Genomic DNA, 26,127 nt, shown 5'->3' on the forward strand with positions numbered 1-26,127 from the left:
TTGGCTAATGGAATTTAAGTTAAAAAAAGAAAGGAAAGGAAAGGAGAGAAAGACAGACTGTATTTTGTCCTAACATCAGTAGAGTTGATAAATTGTTTAAAAATCTATTTATGTGTTTTGCTAATAGAAGGAGAGATTGCCATTTATTGAAAAGCTATCATGGATGAGCATGTGCTCAGTGCTTGTTATATATTTCATTCAACTTAACACAGAGAAAAATAGAAGTGCCATTGTGTTAATTTTAGAGAGGTTGTGAGCGTTTTGTTTTTTTTTTTTCCTGTTGAGTAACTTAAACATCTCAATTAATGAGCTAGCAGGATCTAAATTCGACTCACGCTCGCAGTAGTGGCCATCGCCTCGGTAATTGGGAAAGCATTTGCATTCCAGTTTTGTTTCATCTTGGCTGGAAGGTGAGCATCTCGAATTTTTAGGGCAGAGCAAGGCTGCACATTCAGGGACGGCTGCAAAGGAAGATTGTTGAGATACCCACATTAGTAGAATAACTGATTCCAAAAAATTCAACCAATGCAGTGTTCTTTGTGATTAAAAAAATAATTAAAAAAGACTCACTGTGACAATTTGAAAAACACAGAATCTATAAAGTAAAAATTAACTGTTTTCTGATTCTCATTTTTCCATTTCACTCCCAAAGTAAACAATATCAACAGCTAATCTACTACATTCACGTACAAATTTATTTAGGCGATTTTTTAAAACCAAAATGGAATCCTGTGATGATATTTAGCAACTTGATTTTTAATTTAGCAATATATTATGGAGGTTTATTTAAAGACTCATTTTAATCTCTTATAACTGCATAGTACTTCATCATCTGGGGGGAACAGATGGTTGTCAAAAACAAGGAAACTGACATGTTATCCAATGTGCAAAGCTAAGTAGTTAGGCTAATACAGTTCCACAGATGCTGGTTGAAGCTATGAGACTCCTGGGTCAGAGGTGAAGGACAATTTATTACTCACATCAACAGTAGTAGCCAGAGTGGTGGCATCTTTGCGCCAAGCCCCAAGTACCCTGGGACAATGCAGAGAAGGGCTGCACTGGATTGCATTATAGGGGAGGAGCCCCAATTTTAGGGAACCTAAGTTTTTTTTTTTTAAATAATGGGCAATATATCATTTAGGGCCCAGGCAAGAGACAATACCACACAATTATTTAAATAGGGAGTGTTTTCATGTAAAGAATTATCAGCAGAAAATTCAAGAGAGTTAAAAAGAGTTCTAAGAATGAAGCAATAGTGGATATATACAAAGTCACCACTCCACCAGGGTTGAAATAAGCACCCAAGGTAGAGCCTTCCTCTCTCTAGGACTGAGACCCAGAGGTCACTGAACAAGGGCAGGCCTTGGTCACTCAGTGGTAGAGAAAGGGCTGAGGTGCCATGGTGGTGAGACTTGCTGGAAATCTTCCCCTTAGGGCTCCAGGGAAGGTCATCCACACGGAGGTGCCAAGCCTCAGGGTTCATTTGGTGCCTGGGGAAGCTGCGTGCCGCTGAGTGCTGCTAGAACCAGAAGCTGAGAAGCTACTCCCTCGGAAAGGCAGCATACTTCTGCATGTGGCTGGGGTCAGGGCGGCTTCAGGGGCCAGCCATGTGGGAGAGAGGGGACATGGCTTGCTCTCCAGATGGTCAGCCTTGCAGGGCCTTTGTCACGCATGACCCTGAAGAGAAGGCAAACCAAAGAGCAAGAGCACCTCTGTGTGGTGCGGCACAGGCCTGTGTTGTCCGGGGCTCCTGGCCCTGCCACTGCCACCTGACTCAAGCATTAGTCAAGGTACATAGTAGACAAACACTGGAGGAAGGCGAGTCCTGCAGGGACCTAGCACTGGAGAAACTGGAGGGCTGACCAGTGGAGAAAACCGAAGCTCTGTGGGGGCCCTTGTGAGTGAGCGATAGCAGAAACAGGAAGAGAAAACCCTTCCTTCCTCAGTGTCCCTCCAGCACCCTCTATGCATAATTTTTTTACCTCTTGGACTGGCAAATGAGATATATTTACAAATTCCCCTCCATTTTTCACAAAGCAGACAAAAAGGATGAATTTTGAGCTGAAAGGTAATCCATTGATACCTCAAGCAGGCAGTAGGCATGCCTACACTTTGTTCCCAAGGGGAGACCCTACATCTTCCAAGGCTGTTTGCAATACAAACATCCCAGAAAAGATGTTGGAACAAAGAGCAGTCAGTGTGCTGCCCTCAAGAGGTATACAAATATGAGATACTCAAGGAGAATTGTCCCCAACAGTGGCCAGTTGAACCAAACATTTGTAGAGAATATCCCCCCCACAACTCTTCCCATAAAGTAGAATTATTGCCAGAAAGTGGCTGCCCTTTCAAGGATTACATTCCAAACCGTCTTTGCATCTAGGTGGGGTCACATGACTACATTTCATTGATGGGATATTAAGAGGAAGCTGGATGTGTCATTCTGGATTTCATTAGCAGGAGATTCTCCATCCTCTCCTTCCTTCCATGGCTCAAAACAGAACAGTCTGAGCTGCTATGGAATGGCAGAGGCACAAAATAGAAAGATCTGGATCCCTAACTACCATGTGGTGGGAAGCTGGTATCAGCCACAGACACCCATTCTTACATGAGTAAGAATTATACCTCTGTTATGTTAAGCTGGAGTTCCCCAAATTCTCGGGTCATGGTGTTTAGTGTCTTAATGTTTTCATGGTGTCCCAGTCTAAAAGAAGTATCTACCAGGTCCATTTATTAAGTTGTTAGAACCGAAGAATTCAGTAAGTGTCTCATGAGACCCCAGTAACATTTGAAAAAGTAATGTGGTTAGTATAAAGAGAAATATTTTTATTTCATTCTTGTTTTTAAAAGATTTTATTTATTTATTTGACAGACAGAGATCACAAGTAGGCAAAGAGGCAGTCAGAGAGAGAGGAGGAAGCAGGCTCCCTGCTGAGGAGAGAGCCCGATGTGGGGCTCAATCCCAGGACCCTGGGATCATGACCTGAGCTGAAGGCAGAGGCTTTAACCCACTGAGCTACCCAGGTGCCCCTTTGATTTCATTCTTAAATATACTAATTAACTAATTAGTAAATTTACTAATTTACTAATAAATGGAATGTGTGAGCTTTTTGGACACGGACCAACTTCTCCAACCTTGGAATCAGATTGGAGACTACCACCCTCATTCCATTCTGAAGGATTTTTGCATGATACTTGCTTTTTATCTTAGCAAGCACTGAAAACACAGTTTGGGTGGCTCAGTGGGTTAAGCCGCTGCCTTCGGCTCAGGTCATGATCTCAGGGTCCTGGGATCGAGTCCCGCGTCGGGCTCTCTGCTCAGCAGGGAGCCTGCTTCCTCCTCTCTCTCTCTCTGCCTGCCTCTCTGCCTACTTGTGATCTCTCTCTGTCAAATAAATAAATAAAATCTTTAAAAAAAAAAAGATAGTATCATTAGAAGGGATCTAGTGCTACCTAATGTTGAAATTGTGAACTAACTCAAGCTAGCAACTCAAGCTAACTCAAGCTAGATGCATCGCTGTCTCCCTAAAAAGTTTAAAATATCCCATAACAGTCCTGTGAGTTTGATGTGGTAGCTTGGGATGCCTTGTACAATGGTGTTAAGCCATTGGATTTTTGTATTTGCTTCTTGCAGCAGCTAGCATTATCCTAACTAGAGTAGGAGGTACCACAGTTCATGCAACGATTTCCAGCAGATGGACATTCAAGTTGTTCTAGCTTGTGTTGTTGTTACAGACAATACTGCATGGATTTCTTTTTACATTTATTTTTACCTACTAGTGCCCACCTCTCTTCTTCTCCAGATAAATTCCTAGAATTGGGGCTATGGCAACAAACTGTAAGCATACTTCAAAAAATTTAATAGATAAATTTCCCTCATAGGTTGTAGCACTTCATCTCCCCATTGACTGTACAGTAACTTTTCTCCTACCCACAGGTAGATATTATCTGTCTTTGCAATCTGTGCAACATAGTGAGCAAAAACAAACCCCAAACCAAACCAAAACCAAACCTCCAAACCTCTTAAAATATCACTTTGTCATGATTTTAAATTCATCTGTGATTCATTGGGATTTCTGCATGGGTCAAGCACCTTTTCTATGCCTGTTGCCTAGTTTTTATTTCTCTTCCTGAGAAGTAGCAGCTTTTTGGAAAATTTAAAAATTGGGTTCACATTATTATGATAACTTCCCTGCCATGTGGGTTGCAAGTATTTCATGCCAGTCTATTGTTTCTCTCTCAGCAGAATTATTTTGTCATTAGGAGGCAAATCTGCCTGTGTTCTCCACTAGGGTGGTTTCTGGGCTGGGTTTACTGTCTTATTAAAAAGGTCTTTGCTCATGAGTCCCCTGGGCAATGATGGGAATGGCCAGGAAAGAAGGCTGACTGAGGTCTCCAGAAGGGGTAATTCTTTCCCCCTGAGTCTCATTTGGCTGTTGATTTGAATCACTCACTTGCATATTTGTCTCCTCCACAGGACGAAAGCTGTGTTTTATTCATCCTCCTTACTGTGCATAACCCCATAGTGACTTTCTATGAAATGAGTTTGAATTTGTTGCATTTAAATCTTGTCCAGTCCCTTCATTTTACAGATCAGAAGAGTAAAATCCAGAGGATAAGTGAGGCTAGTGTCACAGGAAGAATGTCCAGTTTTAAAAAAAAAATTAAATTTAATTTTTTCAGTGTTCCAAGATTCATTGTTTATGCACAGTTTCTTAATGGCCGGCTCCAAATTCACCCTTCATTATCCGCTCTTTGATAATGGACTGGATTCTATTTCTCCTTTACAGTGATACACGAAGCTTGGCTGGTAGGGGGATTCTAGGGGACACTGCAGGAAAAAGGGGCTCCTCTCCTTGCTTCCTTTGTCAGGGTTCTGCTTCTGCCGTGTGTGCTTGCCTCTGCCATATAGTCTGTCAGTGGTGTGGGTGTGTGAGGACACTGCTTGAGCCATCATTCAGAGTGCATGGTCTATTGGTCACCTTGCATCCTCAGCCGGGACCTCGTGGCCACCTTCCCGCAGCCCTTTCCACACACAGACGTTGCACACTCTGAGTTTGGCACCCCCAGCACTCCGGCTTCCTCTGTGTGTTTGCTCACCAGCCTTGGCTCATCTGTGTCCTGGAGCCTTTTTGCCTGCCCACCAGATGAGTGTGGTCCCATGCTGGCTTGGTCAAACCAGCAAAATTCTCCTCTACGCAGTGGCCTGCCACCATACCTTCTCCAACAAGGTTTGAACTCAGCCTAGGGGATAACCACCCCTTTCCAAATTTCCTCTGTTACACTCCAGCAGCCCTAGAATTCACTTTGTGCTTTTATAGCTACTCTTCTGTCTTAGCTTACTAATTCTTTCTATGAAGCTTTCCTTTTTCAATCACTCTGTGGTCCCTATCTCATGCTTGGACCCTATGGGATAGAGCATTTAAAGAATTTCAAATGATTTGGGTCAAACTATTTGGTAGTTTTGTGACCTATGGTGACTCACTTAGACTTAGTGAACCTTCATTTCCTGTGCATGTGTTCTGTACTTGAGACATGAACTTGAGAACATGGTTGTCTCCCTTACTGCATGGCTGACTTATTGCCATGGCCTCAGCTGGTTTTCCAGCTTTCTTTATTCAGTCCCTCACACTGCTGCCAACTTGACCTTCTTAAGTCATAGCTATGTCAGTACATCGCTCCCAAATCTCCCATAACTTCCTCCTCTATACCATCTCTACCCTTCCCTTTCATCCCCTTCCATCTGCTTCCCTTCCCTCTCCTTCCTTCCCATCCTCTCCTCTCTTTTTCCTCCCTTTTAAATTTTTGGTTTTCTCCCAGGAACACATTCAGTGGTGCCTCACCCACGCAGAGCCCCGGTATGTGAGCACAAAGTTGAAATGCATCCATCTGTGCCTATCTGGTCTGGCAGGGCATTAAGGAAGCTGGCAGGACTTACGCTTGTCGCATTTGGGGCCAGTGTACGCAGAGTAGCAGTCACAGCTTCCGTCTCCATCTATCCCACTGTTGCACACTCCGTGCACACAGCTGCACACTGCAGACAGAAAATGGGGATATTTTTTTCATTACCTGATATAGATTTCTGGAGATTCTGAAGGAGTAATGCTTTGGGAGAGTTTTCATTGAGAATCTGTATAAGGACATGGGAAGAGTCAAGGGCGTGAAGTCCTAGAGACCCTGGTTAGGATCTTGGCTTCATTTTCCTTCTATTAGCTCCAATTTATTTATGCATAACATGAGGATAGTGATACCTGCTCCTGGGATTTCTATAGCTGAATGAGAGAAGGTAGAGGTGTGTTGGAGTGCATTGGAGTGCTTTTCTCTACTTTTAAACTAGTTACTTCATCATTGGATGTCTCAAGAAGGGAATTAACATAATGTTTTTTATACACTGGTCACGTTTTATAGAGAAAAGCTACCGCTGACTCAATCACTGTTGGTGGTGGGGATCTACTTTCTGTTGGGCTAAATCCTACTTTCTGAATGATGAGGACCTTCAAGTACAAAAGATAAATTTGAAAAGGCAGAGAATAACTATGCCTTATCTTTTAGCTTGAAATAGAGAGCTTTTTAGCCCACCGAGAGGTCATTTCAAAAATGACAAGTGAAAGGTATTTGAAATAAGTGGTCAATTCTTTAGCATTCAGTCTGCAGCTCACTTGTAGGAAGATTTATAATCTGGTTGGGTCACCAGCACCGCTGGCACAGACCTTTGTGCAACATACTGTATTGGTTTGTTACAGCCTTCTCCTGCTGTAACAAATTGTGTAATGACTTAATTGTGAAAAACAATACAGATTTATTATCTTAGTTTACTTACCTTAATTCTCCTTTGTCATATAGCCTAACATATTTATACAAGTTCCAGGGCTGAGGGTATGGACTTCTTTTCAGGGACATTCTTCTGCCCACCACATATGTTCAGTGCATGTCAGCCAATTTAATATTAACTCAAGTGAAACATAATTAAGATTTGTTGCTTAAAAACCTAACCAAATATTGGCAAAGCAAGGATTAAGGAAGTATTCCAAACATTTAGTAAGACATTACATCTTTTGAAATCTTTGTTATGTGTCCCACTTTGATCCCCTGATCTTTGTATCTATCAGAACTGTTCTCCTTCAGGTGCTTGCCATGCTTTGCTTGGACTGCTGCAGTAGCATTTTATCTGGACTTGGTGTCCAATTCTCACTTCTCTGTTCCATCCATTTCGTGTGACCAATAATGGCAGGTGATCTTCCCCCAAATACCTCGGTGATCACGAATTGCTGACCAAATAAAATCTAAATCCCTCTCCTTGGCAAACAAGGTTCCATCCAATGTGATTCCAACTTTTTTACTTTTCATTTTCCATGGCTTCATTTTAAACATCTTAGGTTCTAAACACAAAGGATGACTCATTAGTTTACCTTCCTTCCTTCCAAACACACATTGGATATCTCTCATGCTCAGGGTGCTGTGCTTGGGGTTAATGACCTAAAGAGAAACAGGACGAAGTCCGTGCCCTCTATGTCTAATGGCAGAAGGCAGCTCATCACAATGCAGTGTGATGAATGCCAGGACGTGATAGATCAATGGTGATGGGAGCTGGTCAGGAATAGCTGGGTGGGGCTGGCCTGGGAGAGACATGCCTCCTGCACTGCACACTTCTGTGACTTTGCCTCCCCTGTGCTCCCTTCTGCACACGAATGGAAATCCATGAGTGACTCTGCTACTTCTGTCATGACTGCTGACCCTGCTGCTGACTGTTTGACCGCTGGTGGTAGTAGATCTTGGGGATAGACAAAATGGGTCATTACAGTAGGTAGTGATAGTGGGCGAGGTACAAAGAAGGTGCTGCTGGAGCCCAGAGGAGCAGCTTCTGTGCTGGGACCTCTGAGCTGGCAGCACAGAGGTGGGGGTTTGGGTGGCCTCAGAGCTGCTCGTGGTGGCCAGAAGAGGTAGCTGCTGGGTTATTTTTCCAGTTGCCCACTGTCATCGTTTATTTCTCTATCCAGACATGATACTGCAGTGGCCTAGTTTTTGTCTTATTCCAGCATGGATACAGTGAGTCATCGATGGTGATACCCTGTGAAATGGTCTGCTCTGCAGGGCAGCACCACTGCCTAGCTGGGAGCGGCGAGCCTGGCTGCTGGCCAACAACAGGCAGGGCTGTATTTTTTCTTTCTCCATCTATACAGTTTTCTCCTCTATTAGACCAAAATCCCTTGGGAGGCCTCCCTCCTCCCTGTATTTCCCTACAACATCTCTTCTGTTGCTTTATCACAACACCCCCAACAGCACAAGTACATTATCAATCAAGACAGCATCCTACAGGGCCAGGATTAAGGTGAGAAGGGGGAGGCAGGATACAGGGAGAGTTGCGGGGAGGCAGGGCAGAGGGCGGACAGAATGAGGTGAGGTGGCTCCAGTGCAGAGTTGGATCCTGCCTTTCTTTGAAATTTTTTTGAATGTTTTGCTCAAGAATTTAAAAATATGATTGTGATGGGTTGAATTGGGTACCTCAGAAGGATCCATTGAAGTGCTAACCCTCTGTCTCTCAGAGCCACCTTATTTGGAAACAGAGGCCCTGCAGATGTGATTGGTTATGTTGAGGTCCTCTGGGGGCCTTCACCCAATATGACTGGTCATTCTAAGAAGAGGAGAGGGCACAGACACAAGGACAAGTCAGCCATGCATAGGTGGCAGTGGTGTCCCTCAAGCCCCAGGACGCCTGCCCGACCAGAAGCTTCGAGGGATGGAAGCACCCTGTCCCAGAGCACTCAGAAAGAGCACGGCCCTACTGACATACTGCTTTTAGATTTCTAGTGTCCAGAACAGAGACCCTAAATTCTTGTTTTTGAAGCCACCCCTTTGTGGCCCTTTGTTATAGGGGTCTTGACCGAGAATTGAAATGACTTATCTTGATTACCGAGTTTTTGATGCCTCCTTAAATTTGTCACCTGAAGCAGGTCTCTCCTTCACCTCACCCTAGCATTGGCTTTGCATTTCCATTTACTGAGCACTTACTATCCATCAGGCATTTTGCCACATGTTTTACACACATTGTCTCCTGGGATGCTCACTGCACTCTGTGAGGTAGAGCTCATGAACCCTGTGTTACGTATGAAATGTGGGAGATATCCAACTCAAAGATTCATAAAAATAACATCAAAACTTAAATTGGATTTGTAATTGTCATCCTCACTTCAGAAATGGACTTTCCATTCTTTCTATTTTAACAAAGCACTCTGATGCTCACCTATGGCTGTAGCTGTTGGAACAGGAGCTCCAGAGAGAGGCCAGATTGGTCATGGAGGTAACAGGTGTGTGGAGGGGGTGTACTAACTTTCAGTAGAGAAGGGTCAATTCAACTCAACTACAAAAATATCTACTCAGTTCCTCCCTAGTGGCAGTCACTGTAGGAGGTACTGGGTATATGAATATGAGTAGTTCACAATGCCTACATTCAAGGACTCACACTGTAGTGGGGAGCTGGACTCAGAGGTTCAAGGTCTTAAGGGCCACGCAGCTGATGGAAGAACACGAGGAGACAGAAGAGGGAAGTGAATGTAACCCAGCCCTGGTTTCCAACTTTGATGTTAACTAAGAGTTGTCCTTGCCACTGAACTTCCCTCCAGGCTCCCTGTGTTCTGTGTTCTGGTACAGCCACTATACTGGATTAACTGGCCTGGCATGGACAGCCTTTGGAAAACCTGATACCTATTTCAGGGTCATCAGCCATTGCCAAGAAAGTGTCCTTGGGAAGGAGAAATGAGTTGTGGAGGGATTCAGAGATATCTTTTAAAGAACACTTGGACTTTGTTGAACTGCTGTCAACAAATCTCTAGAGACACAAAAATATTTGGGGTGTGTGACTTTAAAGTGGCCAAACTATGGCCATTTGGGTCAGAGGGGGCAGTGTTCTGGTACAGCCACTGTACTGGACAGTGCCTGATGCCCCCAGTGCTATGCCCCTTGGCAGAGGGAGCTGCTCCCTCTCCTGTTCCCATGGCATCCTGTGTGTGCTGTGCACCCTGGATCATAATTGTCACCTGCACTTCAGCTCCTTGGGGAGCTAATCTGTCTCCTCTTTAGCATCTTATTGTTTGTCTGGGGGTCTAATGCATGGTGGATGTTCATCAGGGGCAAGAAGAGTGCAGTGTTCAGGTGCTCAGGCTCTGGAGTAAGATATTGGAGTCTAATTCTGCCTATATTCCCAAAATAGCTGCTTGACCTTGATAAACCTCTCTGCTTCTTTATCCATAACATGAGGAACCCAGCTTGCAGAGTTGTGAGGATCCAAAGAGATCATGCCTGTCAAACTTTGCACACTGCCTGATGCACAGCGGATGCTCAGCAAATGCAAGCTACTGTTATTAATGAGACACAATTGTGGGACTGATTTGAGAGTCATGTCAGAGACAGTGGGCTTTGCATTCTGCCCTTACCAGGAATGAGGCACTGAGGAGGTGAGGGCATTGGCAGCAGAGATAAAAACCCTTGGCCAATGCAACTCTAAATCATTTCTAAACTAATCAACAGCAGGGTAGGAGAATGCTCTGACAGCAAGTTAAAGTCAGTGTTAAAAATAAACTGAAGCTAATAGAGCTGTCCTACTTACAGGCAGAATTGCCACCTCTGTGGGACCAGTGCCTTACTGGATGAAACCACACTGACACCCAGTGGAGGCCCAGCTGAAAAAGATTGCAAGTTTCCCTCGTCTTTGCTAATGGAAAAGAGCAGCCATCACTGAACCATCCATCCATCCACCATCCATCCACCATCTATTAATCCATTCATCCACCCATCCATCCATCCACCGACCACCTACCATCCATCCTTCCATCCATCCACCATCCACCCACTCACCATCCATCCATCCATCCATCCAACCAAACATTCATCCACCCACCATCCATCCACCATCCATCCATCCACTGTCCATCCATCCATCCACCATCCATCTACCCATCCACCACCCATCTATTCACCATCCATCCATCCATCCATCCATCCATCCATCTACCATCCATCATCCAATCCATCATCCATCCACCATCCATCCATCCATTGTTCATCTATCCACCATCCACCCACCATCCACCCACCATCCACCCACCAACCATCCATCCATCCACCATCCATCCACCATCCATCCACTCACCCAACCATCCATCCACCCATGCATGGTTTGGTTACCACTGGACTGTTTTTGTCCTCGCTGACTATATGCTTCCATTGAGTGAGTGCTTGTGACCTGCTGCTCAGAGCTTTGCTACATTGTCAGTCCCACAGGAAGGTATTATTATTCCTATTTTACAGATGGTGAGGGTTTAGAGAGGCTAAATAGATTGCCTCAGGTCACAAGCAAGTGAAGTTGGTCACATACTCAGGCCAGTCTGACTTCAAATCCTGCTCTCCTAACCATTACATTCTAGAGCTGTGTTCTCCAATATGGTGCAGACCAGCTGTATGTGGCTATTTAAATTTAAATTAAGTAACACGAAGTGAGATTTAAAGTTCAGTCCTTCAGTTGCACTATCTGTATTTCAGGTACTCAGTGGCCACAGGTGTCCAGCCACAGAGCACTAGGCATCTCCTTGGATGGTACAGAGTCAGGATATTCCCTCAACTCCCAAAGTTCTACTGATTGGAAAATGGAGCTTGGAGTTTTCTCTTCTGAGTCTCAATTTAGGTTTCTTAGTGAAAAATTTAGGTTTCTAGGAGGAGCAAGATGGTAGAGGAATAGGAGACCTAAATTTTGTCCTGTCCCAGGAATTCAGGTAGACAGTTATCAAACCACTCTGAACACCTACAAACTCAACAGGAGATTGAAGAGAAGAATAGCAGCAATTTTATGAACAGTAAAGTGACTACTTTCTGGAAGGTAGGATGTGCAGTGAATCTGAAGAAATATACAGGAAAATACACTGTGGGGGGAGAGACCAGATCTCAGCAAGCGGTAAAGCAGTGGAGCACAAAATCTGAACTTTCAGAAGTCTGCTCCACTGAGGGACGTCACTCTAGAGGCTAAGCAGGGGGTGGAGCCCTCGTTGGGATAGTGTGGTCTCAGGACCCGCAGGGTCACAGAAACACTGGGGGGTGCCTGATTGACTGAACTTTCAGGTATCAGAGTGGGGAGGCTAACTGCAGAGACAGAGCTGAGGAGGGGGCTTTCAGTTTGGGGTTACCTTAAACCATGATCTGAGGCACAGGCGGACCACTGCTCTTTGAGCAGGGACTCCACAAGTGGCAGATCTGGGGGGATGAACCTTCCTTCTCTGGGAGGAGGGGTGCAGGAGTGCGCTGCAGGAATCTTCTGGGTTTGGACACTCCAAGTGGGGCATGAGCCAGAGATAGAAACACTCAGTACAGGCTGGATGAGCTTGGAGTGCAGCCTGTAGCCAGGGAGACAGGAATGATTGACTGCTTTTCTCTGAGGATGCACTGAGGAGTAGGGCTCTGAGATCTCGGCTCCTGTGGGGCCAGAGTTTGGGAGGCCCCATTTTCATTCTCATCCTCCAAAGCTGTATGGAAAGTATTCAGGGAACAAAAGCAACCAAGGGCAAACCCGAACAGATTACTTAGACTGGCCTCTGGCAAGGGTGGTGCAATTCTGTCTCAGGCAAAGACATTTGAGCATCACTGCAACAGGCCTCTCCCCTAGAAGATCAGCAAGAACATCCAGCTAAGACCAAGTTTACTGATCAACGAGAACTGCAAAACACCAGTGCTAGAGGAATGCAAATAGAATTCATGGCATTTTTCCCATGATTCTTTGGTCTTTCAAAGTTAAATTTTTAAAATATTCATTATTTTTTCTTTTTCTATTTTTTTGAGTATTTCCTCTTTACTGTTTTAACCTATTTTATCTTATCAATACCTTTAAACTATTTAAAAATATTTTTAAAATATTTACAAATATTTTACAATTTTCATTTAAAAATATTTTACAATTTTCATTTTTATAGTCATATTCTGACCCTTCATTGTATTTTACCTTATTTTTTGTATATATATTTTTCTTTCTTTAAAATTTTGGGATAGAGTTTCTTCTAACAGACATAAATATACCCTAATCTAGTGTATGGCTTTGTCCTACTCTCCAGCCTGATCACATTCTCTCCTTTCTTTTTTTTTCTTTTTTCACCCAACTTCTTATCTTATCAATTCTTTTTTAAAAATCTTTTAAAATTTTCATCTTTACAGTCATATTCCATCCCTTTATCATGTATGTGTGTGTATGTGTGTAAATATATGTGTGTGTATGTACATACATACATACATATATTTCTTTCTTGCTTTAAAATTTTGGGAGACAATTTCTTCTAACAGACAAAAATACAACCCAAATCAAGTGTGTGGCTCTGTTCTATTCACCAGCCTAATTATATATATATATATATATATATATATATATATATATATATATTTTTTTTTTTTTTTTTCCCTTTCTTCTCTCCCCAGTTTTGGATCTCTTCTGATTTGGTTAGTGTATATTTTCCTGGGGTCATTGTTACCCTTTTAGCATTTTGTCCTCTCATTCACCTATCATTCTTCTCTGGATAAAATGACAAGGTGGAAAAACTTGCCTCAAAAAAACCACACACACACACACAAGAAGCCATACTGACTGCTGGGGACCTAGTCATTACTGAGATTAGTAAGATGTCAGAACTAGAGTTCAGAAAGATGATTATAAAGATCCTAGCTGGGCTTGCAAAAATCACAGAAGTTACTAGAGAATCCCTTTCTGGAGAAATAAAATCCCTTTCTGAAGAAATAAAAGAACTACAATCTAAACAAGTTGGAGTAAAAAAAGCTGTTAATGAGGTACAGTAAAAAATGGAAAGGAAAAGTGAATTAGGGGAAATTGGAGGGGGAGATGAACCATGAGAGACTGCGGACTCTGAGAAACAAACTGAGGGGTTTGGAAGGGAGAGGGGTGGGGTAATGGGTGAACCTCACAGTGGGTATTAAGGAGGGCATGTATTGCATGGAGCACTGGGGGTGGTATAAACAATAAATCTTAGAACACTGAAAAAATAAAATAAAACAAAAAAAGTGGAGGCTCTTATTGCTAGTGTAAATGAGGCAGAAGAGAAAATTAGTGATACAGAAGACCAAATGATGGATAATAAAGAAGCCGAGAAAAAGAATGATAAACAGCTACTTGATTACAAGGGGAGAATTTGAGAGATAAAAACAAAAAACAGTCTCTTCAACAAGTGGTGTTTGGAAAATTGGACAGCTACATGCAGAAGGATGAAACTGGACCATTTCCTTATACCACACACAAAAATAGACTGCAAATGGATGAAAGAGCTTAATAGGAGACAGGAATGTATCAAAATCCTTGAGGAGAACACAGGCAGCAAACACTTTGGCCTCTGACGCAGCAACTTCTTCCTATAAACATTGCCAAAGGCAAGGGAAGCAAGGGCAAAAATGAACTATTGGGACATCATCAAGATCAAAAGCTTGCATGGCAAAGGAAAGAGTCAACAAAAGCAAAAGACAACTGACAGAATGGGAGAAGATAGTTGCACATGACCTATCAGATAAAGGGCTAGTATCTAAAATCTATAAAGAACTTATCAAACTCAATACCCAAAAAACCAAGTAATCAATCCAGTCAATAAATCGGTAGAAGACATGAACAGAAATTTCTGTAGAGAATACATCCAAGTGGCCAACAGACACATGAAAAAGTGCTCAGTGTTACTTGGCATCAGGGAAATACAAATCAGGGAAAAATGAAACAAGACGAAAAAAGAGAGGGATACAAACCATAAGAGACTCTTAATCTCAGGAAACAATCTGAGGGTTTTTAGAGGGGAGGGGAGTGTGAGTGATCAGGTGGCTGGGTGATGGACATTGGGGAGGGTATCGGCTATGGTTTAAAAAAAAAGGAAAAAAAATTAGGTTTCTAATCCTCCTTTCTCCCTTTCACTTCCCCTTCCTCCATGGTACAAACAAGTGTGAAAAGAGGATAGTTTATTTAGAAATTTTTAGTATCTTCTTGTGTATCTTTTCTTATCAGCAACCAGCACCAATTTCTTGGAGGTAACATGGTAACATCCAACACCAATTTGGAAAATCTTTCCAAATTTTCATCCCCCAGCCATACTTGGCTTTCTTGGTAAGTAAACAGTGTTGGATGCTGTCCTTTTTCCCTTTCCATTTCAATATTTATTCTAAATATGTGATTCAGATCCTAGGATTATGGTAGGAAAGGACCAAATGGGGAGACATGTCCTTTAATATAGCACACAATGTTAAAAACACCCTGAACATCAGCATCTGTTTTTAATTTGTTTTTGCCAACACCCTTATGAAATCATCTTCTATGGAATGGTGGATGAACAAAAACACCAGATTGGGGGCCACTAGGGAATACTAGTTATTAGTAATAATAATTGCTAACATTTATTATGTACTGATGATCTCACTAAATCTTCATAATAATGCTAAAGGAGACAATATTGTTTCTATTTTTACAGATGAAGACAAGACAGCATGTGCTTGGTTAACTGAGGGTTCCTAGGGCTGAAGCCTAGTCTGAGTGTGAGCCAAAGCTCTAATTCTCTGTACATGCTGTCTCTCAAAATCAAGCTTGTGGGTCAGGACAACATGACTGGAGTGAGTTCGATCATTCATTCATTCATTCATGCACACACCCACTTACTCACCCAGCCAACAGAAGTGTAGTGCATGTCTTGCATGCAATAGCACCATGGGAGGTACTAGGGAGAAAGACAAATCAGTGCCTGCTTTCAAGGAACCGTGGATTAGGAGACAGTGTCTCTGATGTTGCAGGTCAAAGTTATTACAGTCTGCAGATTTATGGGGGTGAGATGTCTATGTATGGGCATAGGTTTTATGGAAAAGTCAATTTTGGTAGACCCTGCTTTGATTCAGATATTTTTTGAATCAAATATTTGAATCAAAGCAGGGTCTACCAAAATTGATTTTTCCATAAAAGCCACAACTAAGGAAGCCTTGGAGAAAGGTCACCTGACATATCCTTTCTGGGAGACTGAATCTGGCAGGCACTGTCCCTACCATGCTCACATTCTCTAGGTCTTACCAATTCCTTGTCTTCCAGCCAACTTCCAATGTTCTGTGAGCCCTTCCTAGGATGGCTACTCTGCCCAAGTGCTCACTGGGGGCTGGAATCAGCCTGTTGTCTTCTCTGGCTTCTAGAGGCTACCCACATTGCTTGGCTTGTGGTCCCCTTTCATTTTCAAAGATAGCAAAGGCTGGCAGAGTCTTCCTCACATCTCATCACTCTGATATAGTATCTTTTGCATTCCTCCACCACATTTAAGGACTTCGGGGCACAGTAGGCCCGTCTAAATCATCCAGCATAATCTCTTTATTTTAAGGTCAGATGATTATTAACCTGAATCCCATCTTCAACCTGAATTCTTCTTGCCATGTAAGGTAACATATTCCTAGGTCCAAGGGATTAGGATGTGGACATTTGGGGGAGGTTCTCATTTTGCCTACCACACTGTGGTTCCTGCTCCCCTGTGATAGGGTGACTCTAAGAGAAATGCTCTACAGTTCTACAGTAACACCCAGTTCCCCAGGGCATTAAGCTCAAATCATCTATGCTGGTCTCTGGCTTGATAACACACCCTTTTTATTTTCTGTGTCATTTTCTTGGTGTTTCTGGGATGTGCCAAGTATGCTCCCTGTACTGAAATCCTTGTCTCAGGGTCTACTTCTGGGGAGACCCCAAAGAATGGACAAGCCAGTATCAATTTGTTTGTTTGCTTGTTTAATCTGCAAAATAGAGCCAACAACCCTTGATCCCCTCAGGTGTTTGAGAACTCCCGAAAGGAAGGACCAGAATCTGGTGGGAACTACCATGGAAAAAGAAGTCCCTGGGAAGAAAGTCTATGCTGAGACCAGGACCCAGAAAGACCGCAAGAGCAAACAACAGGTGGGTATGGGATCCTGGAACCTGGAGAGATGCTACCAAGTTTGCCAGAAAGCATTACTGGTGAGCAGCTGACTGCCAATGCTGAAAACCACAGAAAACTGTCTCTTTTTTCGAAGACTGCATTTCTTGTCAATTCTTTGTTTTGCCTGTGTAGACTTCATTCTACATAACTCTTTGGAGCTTCCCCTGCAAGGAATAGCCTTTCTGGGGGCTTCAGCTGCCTAAGCTAAGTTTGACTCTCAGCCCTTACAAATGCATTTGATTACATAAAAATCAGACTTACCTGCTGAACAGCTGGGCCCAAATAAGTTGTCTTCAGCACAGGTTTCGCAGGCTGTTCCCCCAAACCCGTCCTGTAGAAAACCAGGTAGATGGCATGAGACCCAAGCAGTCGATGTTCTAGGAAGCCCTGGGATTTCTAACTGATGATCTGGTCAGCGCTTTTTTCTCGACTGTATCTTCTTTCTGTCCTTTCCTGAAGCTCCTTCTTCCTATTTCTGCCTTTATACTTGACTGTTTTGTGTTATAATACATACATTAACTCTGCATTATTTTTCACCAAGAGTCTGGAGCTCCTCAGAAGGAAGCTGGTTTGTCAGTCCAAAGATACAAACAGAGGGCAAGTACTAACTGCCACATATAATTTCACTCAAGAGTGAAATGAATACTCTTTCAGTTTTGCATTTCTGAAGACATTAAGCTCCATCCCATTCACAGGGATTTCTTTGTATTTAAATTATCAAAGGTTTGAAGCTCACAAAAAATCACTTTTGTGGGGTAACAATAGACATTCTTCCTTGGCAGATCCAGTGACCACAGGATTCTTAACAGGGATAGACAGATCCAGTAATTTCTACAGCCCTGTAGAGTTTCATGAAATATTTTCACACATACAAACTCATTGCACTTTTTCAACAAATGTAATGATGTAGGTTTTTTTTTTTTTTATCAAACCTATTTTACAGAGGGATGTGCTTAAGCCTGAGGAGAGAACTGACTCTCTCAAAGGTCTCCAGCCCCTAAGAGATCATTTTGTCGCAAATTGTATACTCATTTTACTAATAATGCTACTTCTCAGAGACTCCACCTAGTGCACATGTGTTTAAGGAGGGACAACAGGGAAGGAGAGGGGGAAAGAGAACACGTCTGTGAGCCTACCTGGCAGGAACAAGTTCCGTTTCCTTCCATGCCTTCCGCACAAATGCCTCTGCCGCTGCAGGGGGAGCTCGCACCTCCTGGACACTCTAGAGAATCAGAGAGCTCACATTCATTCATTCATGACTGCACACAACATTTTTCAAGGATGTACTGAGCATTTACAATGTGTCAGGTAGTGTGCTAGTTACCAGGGATAAGAAATGATTAAAGACCCTGATGATGTCACCCAGGGTTATGCGGGTAAGGCGAGTGAATCACAATATAATCAGGGGCTTTCCTAGAAGGCTTTGAACTGTCTACCATTTCTTGAGCATTTAATTTTTATACTTTAAATTTTTCTAATTAAGTTATTCCCACTGAAACCCTAAGATGTTGCTAAAGGTACTAGTTAGCAGATGAAGAGAGGTCACGTGGGTTTAGAGAGGTCAGAGAGGTCACATAAGTTGGCCAAGATTTCCTAATTTATAAGTTGCAAAGCTGGGACTTTGGTTCAGCTCTCAGCATGACTCTAAAACCGGGCTGCTCCCTCAGTGCTCTAGATAGGGGACTGAGGGAGCCCCGAGAAGGAAGGTATTGAGGTGAGACATCTGGGAAGACGTCCTGAGGAGTCATTCAAGCTGGGGTTTTAAAGGCTTGGTAGGAGTTTGTTTGTGTGAACAAGGTAAGATCAAATATTATCCCAAATTAAAGTTAGGAAGACAAATGCATTTCACAAAATAGCCGATGATAGAGGTCTAGATAATAATAAAGGATGCACATATACACTACTCAAAGCAAACCCCTGAAGTGAAGTCCTATTTTTAGCTCCATTTTCTAGATAAGGAAACTGAGGCACAGATAGTACAGTGACTTGCCCAAAGCCATTCAGCTGGCCAGGGGTAATGAGGGACTCTCCCTTCCTCTACCACAAGTGTCCACTTGTTGTACCTCCCTCCTCTCCTACCCCCATCAACAAAGATCTCCCGTGCCAAAAGCTTGCTCTGCCATATATATACCTCTTCCAAGAAACCAGCATCCATAGAAAATGAAAGACAGTTCTTGTAAAAAGACACATTTAACCACAGAAAGAAACAGTTCTGCCAAAGAGACCCTGATGGTTCGCTTGAGTTACTAGGCTAGTTCTGGAAAAGAACACTTATAACTTGTGGGTATGGAAGGGTGGGAGAGTCGAGTTCTACACCCATGGATGGTGTTCTCTCTGGCTTCGCTCTTCCCTGCATGCAGAACGTTGGTAACCTACAGAGTCTAGATGACACATTTTGAGTCTGTGGTCTTCCTTCCCATGACTGTGTTGCAGTAGGTTTTGAACTCTGGCAGGTGCTCCAGAGTCTACCACACTTGCACTGCTCATCGCTATCGCTATGGTGTATACTCATCAAGCCCTGGTGTAGCCCAGAATAGCAGATAACAGATAACAGCGCAGATAACAGAAACATTTATGAGAGGAGCAAAGGAGAAGACACCCTGACATGTAGCTAATATTCATAAATCACCTTGAAAACCAATATGTTGGTTTGGCCGTCTCCTACCAACTGGAGCAGTGGCTATGTGAGACACAGAAGAGTCACAAAAAAGCCCAGACTCTGCCATCAGCATCTTCTGGAGTTGAGTCCCAGTACAAGTCTTTGCTAGCTGTACCCTTTTGGGAAAAAATCAATGCATGACACTAAGATTTAGCTCAAGTTCTTCTTGGCAGGTTGCGGTAAGGCCTGGAAATAATAGGTGCTCAACCAATGGCTGTTATTATTTAGAGTGGATACTCATCCTTTCTAGCTTCTGTTCTTTCATATTGGTGCTATAACAGGTAACAATACTCAGGAAATAGATTATCAGGAATCTGTTTGAATCAGGACTCTGAAAGGTCCTGAGTGTACAAGGTGAGCACACAGGCCGGGTCCCTTATTTCCATAGTCTTACCAGTCTAGTGGGGAGAATGTCATGGATTAATGGACAATCGAATAAATACTGGTTTTCAAACTGAGATGAGGCTAATGGGAGAAGAGTTTTCTTCAATCCAGTTACCTGAAGTTACCAACATTGACCTAAAACAACCTAATCCTCAATGGCCCTGTTGACTTAGATTTGGTCTCATTAGGGGGCAACAGCCAGATTGTTGAAGAAGGGCCCTGTTAAAGACTGTGGTCTTTACCTTAAAAAGAGAAGCAGGAGGTGGGAATGAAGAGGGGGGAGAGGGTCTAATCAAGCAGGTACCAGGTAAACACTTTGAAGTTCACCTGAAGCCCAACCTGAACTCTTGCATTCACAATGCCGAGCAACGGATGCTATTAGAGCATTTCCATCGATTGTTGACTATCCAGTGGCCCTTCTTCTATTTCCTTTTGATGTTAGGCCCTTCTTGGTTTGAAATGGTATTTTGAGGACCAGGCCCACCTCTGGGAAGGACCAGGAAAATAGAGGGATGACAGCTCTGCCACAGTTTCCCTCTCTTGGTCCCTGTGCCTCTCCCTACAAGTAGGCATGCAAGATGCTCTCTGAGTGACTGCTAGCTTACTTTGTGGGCTGGCTCAGAAGCACACAGGGCCTCCAAGCCCTGGGAGTCAGCAATCAGTGCCACCTTGCAGAAATGTTTTCCCAGGCATTTTTACTCTATAGACAATGACGCCAGGATCCCAGTTCCCACACTTGCATTGTGTTTGTTAGCTTCCTCCCTGCATTGGACAACCTCATCATCCATCTCCCATTTCTTCTGTCCATCCCACTGCCCAGACATGTGTTTTCCTCCACCCTTGCCTGTACCTTCCCCCTCCCCCATTCAAATACGTTCTCCCAGGTCCTCCTCTAAGGCAGATATGACTCTTCCATCCTCTTGGTGTCCCTTCCACTCGGCCCATGCCTTCTGATAATATATAGAGCAGAACACAAGGCAAAGCCATCTACTGAGAACACGATTATAGGCCAAAGGCTGGTCACAGAAGAATTAGGGAGTATCTCCCATTCTAGTTCCTGAGAGTATGATGTTATGTCCAGGAAGTCTGGGCCTCCTTTTTCCTTAGGATGCAACTAACAGCCCCTTCTTTTTAAAAAATTTAAGCGGGTTTTCCTGTGAAGGTGATTCATTGGACCAGCTGTTTCTAATCACCTGGGAAAGGAGGTGAGGGAGGGGGAATTGTGACAAAGGTAGATTCCTGAGGCCCTCCTCTCCAGGTAGAGTTGTTATGAAAACTCACCTCTCAGATGTGCACTGTGGGTGCATAATTTCCCTGTTGGCAACCATCCTGTTCATGAGGCCACACTTTCCACATCTGCTTCTAACCAGTGCCTGAGCATGGCAGGGATACCAGAGTGGATACTAGAGCAGGCCCTTTCCTGCAAGATGGAGGACTCCCCTGTTCAGTGACTTTGGCTGGAGTGCTCCCCAACAGCTTTACCCAATCTTCTTAGAATTTCATGTAGTCTATGACTTTTCCAATCTAACCTCCCTTGGTTCCCTCTCTTATTCAAAAGAGTCAGACCTGCATCTTTTTATCTTAGAATTTAAATTTGAACTTAAAATCCTTCCTACAAAGAAAATTCCATGCCAGGTGGCTTCACTAGTGCAGGTACCTCATATTTAAGGAAGAAATCATACAAATTATATGAAAATTCTGAAAAATTCTGAAAAACTGAGGAAGATGGAACAGCTCCTTCAATATGGAAAGCATTCTTACTCTGATTCCCAAGCCTGACAAATACTTAAAAGGAAATTACAGATCAGCATCTCTAATCAACACAGACACAAAACTTCTTTAAAAAAATCTAAGACAAGAAAACTCAACAGGAGATCAAAGAGAAGAATAGCAGCAATTCTAAGAACAGAAAAGCAACCACTTTCTGGAAGGTAGGACGTGTGGAGGAGTGATTCCGAGGTAATATATACAGGAAGATAGACAGCAGGGGGAGGAGTAGGCCCCTGGCAAGTGGTAAAGCAGTGGGACACAAAATCAAAACTTTTAGAAGTCTGCTTCACTGAGGGATGTGGCTCCATAGGCTAAGCAGGGGGTACAGCCCTTGTGGGGACAGTGTGGTCTCACAACCCGAGGGGTCCCAAAAAGACCAGGTGTATCTGAGTGTGGCAGAGCTCCCATGTATTGGAAGGGGAAGCTGGTTACAGAGATGGAGCCAAGGAGTGAGCTCTCAGCTCTGGCTTACCTTAAACCATGATCTGAGACAGAGTTGGGCCACTATTCTTCGAGCAGGGACCCCACAAGCAGCAGATCCAGGGAGACCCCCACCTTCCTCCTAGAGGAGGAGCAGCATGGGAACATGCAGCAGGAATCTGCTGGGTTTGGAGACTTCAAATGGGGCCGTGCACCAGAGATAGAAACACTTGGTCACAGGCCAGGTGAGCTTGGAGCATGGCTGGAGTGAGAATACAATACACGGTGGGAAACAGGAGTGATTGACTGCTTTTCTCTAAGGACGCACTGAAGAGTGGGCTGCCCAAGCCTCGGCTCCTCCAGGTCAGAGACTGGGAGGCCGCCATCTTTATTCTCCTCCTCCAAAGCTTTAGGGAAAGCATTCAGGGAACAAAAGCTATTGAGAGCAAACCCAAGCAGATTGCTTAGCCTGGCCCTTGCCAAGGGAGGTGCAATTCTGCCTCAGGCAAACATTTGATAAACACTGCAATAGGCGCCTCCGCCAGAAGATCAGCAAAAATATCCAGCTAAGACCAATTTTATTGATCAATAAGGACTGCAAAACACCAGTGCTAGAGAAATGCAGCAAAATAGAATTCATGTTTTTTTACCCATGATTCTTTAGTCTTTCAAAGTTAAATTTTTAAAATGTTCATTGTTTTTTCTTTTTCTGTTTTTTTTGAATATTTCCTCTTTCCTATTTTAACCTATTTTATCTTATCAATACCTTTAAAAATTTTTTTTTCAATTTGCATTTTTATAGTCATATTCTAACCCTTCATTGTATTTAGCCTTATTTTTTGAACACATATAAGTTTTTCTTTCTTTAAAATTTTGGGATACAGTTTCTTCTAACAGATCAAAATATACCCTAAATCTGGCATATGGCTTTGTTCTAGTCTCCAGCCTGATGACATTCGCTGCCTCTTTTTTAATTCTTTTTCAATCTTATTAATTCCTTTTTTTGAACTCAAATCTTTTTATTTATGAAAGTGATAATTTTCTCTCTATGTGTGAGTTGAGTTGATCCAGAGATAGAAAACCAGAGACTTAAATTTCAACTGAAATAAGAGTCTTGTTCCCTCATACTTGGGGGGATTACTCGTTCAACAATCCTCTCAGTTTAGGCATGGTGTTAGAAAAGACTAGTTTCAGCTACAAGTGATAAAGATGCTCAAATAACAGCAGCTTCAAATGTATTGCTCTCAGATATAAATGAACCCTAGAGATAAACATTTCAGAGCTTTTCTAGTAACTCTGTAATTATTAGACCCAGAATCCTTGTATTTTATTGTTCTACCATTTACAACATCAGGCTGTGGTTCGAGATGACTTCCTAGGTGTCATGAGGTCCACATATCAGCAGCAGGATGGAGAAGAATCTGTGGAAGTTCTCCGCCTCAACATTCAGGAACATTTTTAATTCCTTTTATAAATCTTTTTAAATTTTCATCTTCACAGTCATATTCCAACCCGTCATTGCATTTACCCTTGTTTGTATATATAAAAAAGTTTTTCTTTCTTTAAATTTTTGGGAGGCTGTTTCTTCTAAGAAACCAAAATACACTGCAAAACAAGTGTGTGACTCTGTTCTATTCACCAGTCTAATATATATATATATATATATATTTTTTTTTTTTTTTCTTGTTTCTTCTCCCACTGGTTTTGAGTCTTTTCTGATTTGGTTACTGTATATTTTTCTGGAGTCATTGCTACCCTTTAGCATTTTGTCCTTTCATTCATCTATTCTTCTCTGGACAAAATGACAAGGTGGAAAGCTCACCTCAAAAAAAAAAAAAGAAAGAAAGAAAGAAAAAAAGAACAAGAGGCAGTACTGACTGCTGGGGACCTAATCAATACCAACATTAGTTAGATATCAGAGCTAGAGTTCAGAAGGATGATTATAAAGATGCTAATAGTTTTGAAAAAAGCACAGAAGATACTAGAGAATCCCTTTCTGGAGAAATAAACTCCCTTTCTGAAGAAATAAAAGAACTAAAATCTAACCAAGTTGAAATTAAAAAAGCTATTAATAAGGTGAAATAAAAAATGGAGTCTCTTACTGTTAGGATAAATGAGGCAGAAGAGAGAATTAGTGATATAGAAGACCAAATGATGGAGAATAAAGAAGCTGAGAAAAGGAGAGATAACTACTGGACCATGAGAAGAGAGTTTGAGAGATACCATATCTCTCAAGTAATACCATAAGATGAAATATATTAGAATCACTGGGATCCCAGAAGAATAAAAAAATTGGAGCAAATTAGAGCAGAGAAATCCCCTAATATGGGGAAGGGAACAAGCATCAAAATCCAGGAGACACAGAGACCCCCCCTCTTAAAATCAATAAAAATAGGTCAACACCCTGTCATCTAATAGTAAAACTACAAGTCTCAATGACAAAGATAGAACCCTGAAAGCAGCTTCGGACAAGAGATCTGTAACCTACAAAGGTACAAATATTAGATTGGCAGCAGACCTATCCACAGAGAACTTGCAGGCCAAAAAGGACTGGCACGATATAGTCAGAACACTAAATGAGAAAAATACGCAGCCAAATACTATATCCAGCTAGACTGTCATTGAAAATAGAAGTAGAGATAAAAATCTTCCAGGACAAACAAAAACTAAAAGAACATGCAAACAAAAAGCCAGCAAAAAGAAGCCTAAAAGTAACAGACCAGAAAGGAACAGAGACAATAGACAGTAACAGTCACTGTACGGGCAATATGATGGCACTAAATACATACCTTCCAGTAGTTATGCTGAGTGTAAATGGGCTAAATGACCCAATCAAAAGACACAGGGTATCAGGATGGATTAAAAAAAAAAAAGGCCTATAGATATGATGCCTGCAAGAAACTCATTTTAGATCCAAAGACACCTCTAGATTTAAAGCAAGCTGGTAGAAAACAATTTACTATGCTAATGGACATCAAAACAAAGCTATGGTGGCAAACCTTATCTCAGACAAATTAGATTGCAAGCCAAAGGCTATAATAAGAGATGAAGAAGGACACTATATCATAAAACGTTTGTCCAACAAGATCTGTTTTAAAATATCTATGCCCCTAACATGGGAGAAGCCAACTGTAAAGACCAATTAATAACAAAATCAAAGAAACACATCGATAATAATACAAGAATAGTAGGGGACTTTAACAACCCCCTTCATTGAAGTGGGCAGATTGTCTAAGCAAAAGATCAACAAGGAAATAAAGGCTTTAAATTACACACTGGACCAGATGGACCTCACAGATATATTCAGAACTTTCCATCCCAAAACAACAGAATACACATTCTTCTCTAGTGCCCATGGAACATTCTCCAGATTAGATCACATCCTGAGTCACAAATCAGCTCTCAGCCAGTACCAACAACTGGGATCATTGTGACCCATTTTCAGACCACAGTGCTTTGAAAATTGAACTCAATCACAAGAGGAAAGTTGGAAAGAACTCAAATATATGGAGGCTAAAGATCATCCTACTAAAGAATGAATGGGTCAACCAGGAAATTAAAGAAGAATTAAAGAATTCATGGAAACAAATGAAAAAGAAAACACAACTGTTCAAAATCTTTGGGATGCAGCAAAGGCCATCCTGAGAAAAAAGTATATAGCAATACAAGCCTTTCTCATGAAAGAAGAAAGACCTCAAATACACAACCTAACCCTACATCTAAAGGAGCTGGAGAAAGAACAGCAAAGAAAGCCTAAACCCAGCAGGAGAAGAGAAATAATAAAGATCAGAGCAGAAATCAATGAAATAGAGACCAAAAGAACAGTAGAGGAGAACAACAAAACCAGGATATGGCTCTTTGAAAGAATTAATAAGATTGATAAACCCCTGGTCAGACTTCTCCAAAAGAAAGGGGAAAGAACCCAAATTAATAAAATCAAGA

The 26,127-nt window shown here is 42.4% G+C and overlaps 1 protein-coding gene across 1 annotated transcript in view; it reads right to left on the reverse strand.

The window, feature by feature from the left end:
• Positions 1 to 26,127, reverse strand: part of STAB2 (stabilin 2) — a 164,590-nt gene that overhangs the window by 119,611 nt on the left and 18,852 nt on the right. Inside the window, exons 4-7 of the mRNA XM_044226577.1 lie at positions 18,089 to 18,174; positions 17,214 to 17,283; positions 5,936 to 6,031; positions 336 to 461 (exon numbers count right to left, since the gene is read on the reverse strand). Of these exons, the coding sequence (XP_044082512.1) occupies positions 336 to 461; positions 5,936 to 6,031; positions 17,214 to 17,283; positions 18,089 to 18,174 (378 nt within the window). The remainder of the gene's footprint in view (positions 1 to 335; positions 462 to 5,935; positions 6,032 to 17,213; positions 17,284 to 18,088; positions 18,175 to 26,127) is intronic.

The sequence above is a fragment of the Neovison vison genome, chromosome 12, assembly GCF_020171115.1.
Source record: "Neovison vison isolate M4711 chromosome 12, ASM_NN_V1, whole genome shotgun sequence".
In the NCBI taxonomy this organism is placed as follows: Eukaryota; Metazoa; Chordata; class Mammalia; order Carnivora; family Mustelidae; genus Neogale; species Neogale vison.